The sequence below is a fragment of the Henckelia pumila genome, chromosome 3, assembly GCF_033568475.1.
Source record: "Henckelia pumila isolate YLH828 chromosome 3, ASM3356847v2, whole genome shotgun sequence".
NCBI lineage: Eukaryota > Viridiplantae > Streptophyta > Magnoliopsida > Lamiales > Gesneriaceae > Henckelia > Henckelia pumila.
In genome coordinates, this window is record NC_133122.1 from 85164511 (window position 1) to 85170957 (window position 6447).

The 6447-nt window shown below is 35.2% G+C and overlaps 1 protein-coding gene across 1 annotated transcript; it reads right to left on the minus strand.

Annotated features, from left to right (window-relative positions):
* Positions 1-897: 897 nt before the first annotated feature.
* LOC140893065 (uncharacterized) lies at positions 898-2464 on the minus strand. Its single transcript, XM_073302138.1, has 2 exons — positions 2345-2464; positions 898-1703 (listed from the first exon to the last, which is right to left on the minus strand). The coding sequence occupies exon 2, from the start codon at positions 1657-1659 to the stop codon at positions 1096-1098; it is 564 nt and encodes a 187-aa protein (XP_073158239.1). The 5' UTR covers positions 1660-1703; positions 2345-2464; the 3' UTR covers positions 898-1095.
* Between the last annotated feature and the right edge of the window lie 3983 nt (positions 2465-6447).

Below are 6447 nucleotides of genomic sequence, written 5' to 3' on the forward strand. Positions count from 1 at the left end.
AAAAGAAATAATGGGAAAGGAGAACTAACGAAGAAAGAATCGATGATTTAGGGTTTTTTAAGCCCAATTCATATTAATATATTTACTAAGTAGTCCTCGTAAATTTTTTATTTTTCAGTTGAACCTTTAAAACTTTTAATTTTTTGCGATCTAGCCCAAATGTACCCGGGCAGTGTCCAAGCCGTACCCAAACCGTACCCAACTGGTCAAACTTGAAAAAGGTCAACAGTGTCTGCCATATTCGACACGCGTATCCGTGTGTCATACCCGTACCCGATACTCCCAAAAAAAAAATTTTTAGGAGCACCCATGCTACACAGTTAACCAACTATGACTGACATCCTCTTGATGTCATATTTTCCCGAAATATATTGTCTCCATTTCTTAACCAACTATGGTTGACATGCTGATAAGAGGATGTCATATGCTATTCACATGACACCATAAATGAAATCAACTAAAGGAACCGACCAAAAGACGCAACAAAGCCAACACAGAAATGTAAAATTTACAGAAAGCTAAGACTTAAAAGTGCATTCCTGAAATTTGTTATAACTAAACCACATAAGCCATCTAATATAAGCATTTATATCTAATAAGGAAAATTGCATTGGAGTACATGTATGAAATTTTATTGAATTAAGCTATGACATTTCCTTTAACCTTTATCTCAATATTACACAATCAATATTCATTCAATCATTGTTAATATTCGCATCCAAACATAATCACCTTAGCAGAAAAGTTTAGCCTCAAATCTTATCAATCTATCTCAATATGGCAAGCAACTAAATAGTGGGCTATTGTATTCATTAAAAAAGCTTTATATTTTCAAATTTAAAGCAGAAAAAATTATTCAGACAAAATTCCAAAAAAATGATAAAACGAACCCTGATACAAAATTTTAACTCTTTATCTCTATCAAAACATTATGAATTGGACATGCATATGATGCTAAAAACAATTTGTGAAGTAAATACAAACTACAAACTACATTGGTGCTTTAGCACCTAACACGCCCGCATCTTTAAAAATTGTGCAAACACAAATAATATGAAAATCTGTTCATGTGGAATTAACAACCCACCAGCAATCTTAGCACAGCTCCAGAATCTTGGACCGTTTTCTTGATCTCCTGCTTTTTGATGATTTCCTCGAAAAATCTCTCCCATTAGATCTTGAAGAACTATTACTATTTTCATCAAAACCCTCATCATTCCCATCTTCGTTTTCTTCATCATCAGATTCTGAACTGCTATTTGCATCCACAGAAATTACTGGTTGATAACCAGCCATGGCAGCTTCTGCTGCACCAACAGCTTCTGGGGTATGAAGATCGGCAATGCCTAGCATTAAATCCATTTCAATGATGTGTGACTCTTTGCCACTAAGTACTTCGATATCATAGTTATCAGGATTTCCCTTTGCATCTTGCAACAGGGTTTTGTTTGATTCAGACATCGCGTCCAGGAAGTCCTTCGCTTTGCCTAGAACTTGGCTCTTAGGAACAGGAAAAATAGAGGGCTTTTCACCAAGTGAATCAGAATTTAAAGTATCAGAAACTTTCCCAGTAAAAAAAAGTTTCGACCCTAAAGAGGAAGCCGATGAACTTCTGGCGTTACCCTCTAACTCCATGAGAACTTTGCTGTTGGAACACATGGGTGGAGCTTTGGGTGCTCTTGTAGCACCTTAGTAAGCAACGCCTGCAATACAATAAGCAAAAGTAGGCAAATTTCTGTTCATAAATAATGGTAAAATTTAATCAAGTGGCAAACAGAGGAAAAACTTGAAAGGCTTTCCTACTTTAACCCACGCTCTTGCCAATTAAACCAAATCGATCAAGCAATGTTTCCTACTTAAACGAATTTAGAACTTCTCTTTTAAGTTGGAAAATAAACTCCAACTACAAAGATACGGGTATCTATTGTTGCAATGAAGTCATATGATGAATTGGACATATGATGTTAAAAACAATTTGTGAAGTAAATACAAACTACAGCAATAAAACCACAGATTAACAAAACTTTTGATTCATGTAAATACAAACTACAGCAATAAAGTAGACAACTTCTATTTTATTCATTCTGTCAAATATTAGGCATAAATAAAACCACAGATTGACTACAGACAATTAAGCTCCAGCTTCTCACCGCTCGAAAAGCTACAATGTTGACTCTAAATTTCCAAACAATAGAGACAGAGTTAGAACTAAAAAGAAAATACTTTATGCAGCATAAATGACTCATCGGGCAGTGGATTAAGCAAAATTGGCAAATAATAAACAACAAAAAATTGAGAGCACTACAAATCGTACGAAGATACAATTGTTCCAAGATTATTTTACCTTTTAACCTTAGTCGTACGTTGGTTGAAAGATGAAGAAGTTGGGTGATTAGGGCTACACGGCAGACGATTAAGAGAAATCGAAAGAAGCAGACGATGTTTGGATGAAGACGAAGTAAATCGATTTTCTTGTTGGTGCTGACCGGGCCAGCCACTAAAAAATTTGGAGTTGGGCCGTGTTTGTTTTGAGATGGGCTAAAATGGATTGACCAGTTTTATCCGTGGGTCTAGGGGGTGGGGCTGGGTGAATAGAGTTAACTCGTCATTTTTCTTTTCGATTTTAATATTATATTCTTGTGATTATTATATTTAATATTTTATGTATTGATCAGCCAAATGATTTTTATATAATTGATAGATTTTAAAAAATTTATATGATTTGTAATAATCTATGTATATTTGATTAATTTTGAAGAATCATATTATTAATAATGATTTATATATGGTTATTGAATTTATATCGTTTACAATTATTTATGTATGAATTTCTAAATTTTATTGACATCTCTAGGTGTAGGAAATTTGTTTAAATCCCAATACATACACATAATCTGAATTCAAAGTCAATATCATGCCCAAAATTAATCTATATATATAGAAAGAGACACACCATAGAAATGTTATGTTACACAACAAAGGTGTATCATCGTGGTTGCTAGGGATGATCAAACTATATGAAAAATCGCTCAAATCGACCAATCCCAACCATACCACACCACACCACACCGTCAAGTGCAATTTTTTTTTATTAAAATCGCGATTGAAAAACAAACATCAAAACACCCCACATATAATGGTGTAATGACAATTTGACTGGAAAATCAGGTCGACCGCAATGCATAGTGTTTTACTATTTATGATTGAGTTGTATATTATTTATTCTATATTAAACATTAAACAACTAGTAAATAAAAAAATTATTAGATTTCGAAACCTTTTTTTTTCAAAATATGACTTTCTTAACACCCCTTAAAATAAAATGTTCCTAGTTGAAATTTTAATTTTAATTTTACTAGTATTTTTCTCCCCAAATTTCTAAGCAAAGTAGTAGATAACTAAATTATTTTACATGAATTTTATTCACAGAACATATTGAGTACTACTAGCTAGCCATACAATACATTAAACATGATTTAAAATAATCCACAACAAAATATAATACAAATTTAGTGGATAAATAAAATAAATAAATAAATTATTCACAGAACATATTGAGTACTACTAGAAGATTCGTCGTATTCTGCTGTCGAAACGGCTGAAAAAAAAAGCTGAAATGGATGAATTTGCTTACACTTCTATTATCTTGAATTTATCTGACTCTGTGTTAAGAAAAATTGGTAAACTGAAATCGGCCAAAGAACTTTGGAAAAAATTAGAAGAGCTCTATACCGAGACTTACTGCCGAGTAAATTGTTTTTACTTGAAAAATTTTTCCGTTTCAAACTCGATTTGAACAAAGACATTGATGAAAATGTTGATGTGTTTACCAAATTAATTCAAGATATTAAGCAAACATGAGATAAACATATTGATGAATACACGCATATTGTTCTCTTAAATGATATTCCTGATTCTTACAGTGATGTTAAATCTGCTATTAAGTATGTTAGAGACAAGATAACATTAGAAACTATTGTGAATGGTCTTAAAAGCAAAGAGATCGATTTGAAAACCAATAGGGGTGGTAATAATTTCGGTGAGGTTATGTTTGTTAGGGGAAGGTCTAAAACTCGTTTTCAAAGACATTCAAACAACCATAACCAATCTTCTGTTAAAAACAGAGGTAAGAGTAAGCAAATATCTCAGTCGAGGCATAAAAACAGAAAATGTTTTAATTGTGGTGAAACAGGTCATTACATTAAAGATTGTTCAAGGCCTAAACAAAAACAAAACCAGAATTACAAAAATCAGCATGATGATACTGCCAATATGACTTCTTGTAGTGAAAACATGGGTGATGTTTTTATGGTGACTGATATGTGTAATGTGCATAATGTGAATTTCGTGCATTCTAGTTCTTTGAGTGAAAATGAATGACTTGTTGATTCTGCGTGCACGTTTTATATGTCTCCTTTTAAAAACCTGTTTTTTAATTATCAAGAAGTAAAGGATGGGACAATGTCTATGACAAATGATGAGTCGTGTCAAGTTGCTGGTTTTGGTGATGTCTCTTTGAAATTTGATTCAGGTTATATGTTAATTCTGAAAAATATGAGACATGTTCCCAACTTATGCCATAATTTGATTTCATGTGCTGCTTTAGAAGATGACGGTCTACAATTCTCCACCTCTAAGAAAAGATTTCGTTCTCGAAATCAAACACGGTTCCAACACGAACTCTGTCTCCCAAATTACTCCTTCAAGTTCGTCAATCAAAAGTCGACTCATTCTCTTCTGCATAATCTTCCTCTGCTCAGTCACAATTCAAATCATCTCTGGTTCTAACTCATGCGATACAGAAAATTATCTCGAAATAAAAGGGATTTTCATCTCTTCTAAAGTTTGACTCGTCTGATCTGACTGTCCGTCGTTCTGAGGATATTGAACTGAAATAAGTTGCAATCAAACAACAAAAGTATCTTCGAAGTCTTTTCCGAAAGAACGAATGCATCGAGGATCTCTGTCTAAACTGAGAGACTTTGGCAAAACATAGCATCTGATGACCTCCGACAAAATATCAATCCTCTGGTCGTGACTGAAAATCATTCTGTATGGAATACGGTAGCAGATTCATCAATCGGACAATCAAAATCAGATAATAGATAAAATAAGAACAATTCCTTTGACTTCTAAGATTAGAAAAGGTCGCGAAAATCTCTTCGTAATGAAACGATGCCAAATTTTCCAATCAATAAGATCGCTGCGAGCTCAAGTCCAGAAACAGACATTGAGTCTCGAGCGTCTTCAGTTGCCTCGATGTCTCAGACTAGAGCGTGATTCCTCTGAATAAGAGTATATCCAAAATATCGATAAGAAGAAAAGCCAAGTACTGAAAGATCATTAGTACCAAAAATCAATATACTGAAGCGCCGATCGACAGAATTTCCATCACCAGATCATAAAATCGAGGGAGACAACTCGATCCAAACAGAATTCAGGCATCGAAGGATAGCATACCACTGCTCGGCACCCAAAAATGAATACGATTCTCAAAAGCTCTGAATGATAAGTACAATTCTCATTCCAAAAAGACAAGAAAATCGTCGATAAGAATTTCTAGCTTCAACTAATACTTCTGAAAGATCCGGTTAATAGAAAAATTAACAACACTACAGGAGTGTTCGTCAATTCGAACGACCTGGAAAAAGTTAGAGGCACGATAAACATTAAACAGATTCTTCAATAAGAAGGAAAGAGACTCACCAATATCTAACAGTCCAATAAGAGCAGAAAAACCCAAATCTAACGTTACATGTTATGTCATTATCGGGTGCAGCCTGAGCCTGATCCTTGATCAGAGCATAAAATCATGCCTGCTGATTGGGAGGTTGGTTCGCATGCTGGTTCCCTTCCTGTATATTCTGCTGTTGTGGTTGGAAAAAGTGGACCGTAGATGCTTGCTGATGAGGCTGAGCTGTCTGTCTTGAAGAACTTCCACTCAGTGCATGCTTAGAACCCCGCTGAGAAAATGATCTGGCAAAGTGCCCCGCCTGGTTACAGATATAGCAGCTTCCAAAAATACCTCTACACTGATCACTGAAGTGACGACCTCCGAAATTTGCACAAGACATTCCTGACTGACCCGAACTCTGTCCCGATCCAAATTGCCTCGAGCCACTAGAGCTCAAAGAACTGCTTCCGTGCTTCTTAAACTGCTCCCCTTTCGGGTGATAGTAATCCTTCCTATTACCTCCACTGCTACCACCCTCAAAACTCGGTGGTTGATTCTGAAATTGAAAAGATTGATTCTGGTAATGAGGTGGTTGGTTCTGAGACTGACTAGGCTGCTGAGGCACAACTGGAGCTCCTCTCTGTCTCCACAAACCTGCTTCAGCTCCTTTTGCATGATTCATGGCATCCGCAAAATTATCAGGCCTAGCAGTGTTTACAACCGTGAAGATATCAGGGACCAAGCCATTAATGAACTGATCGGTTTTGTTTGTT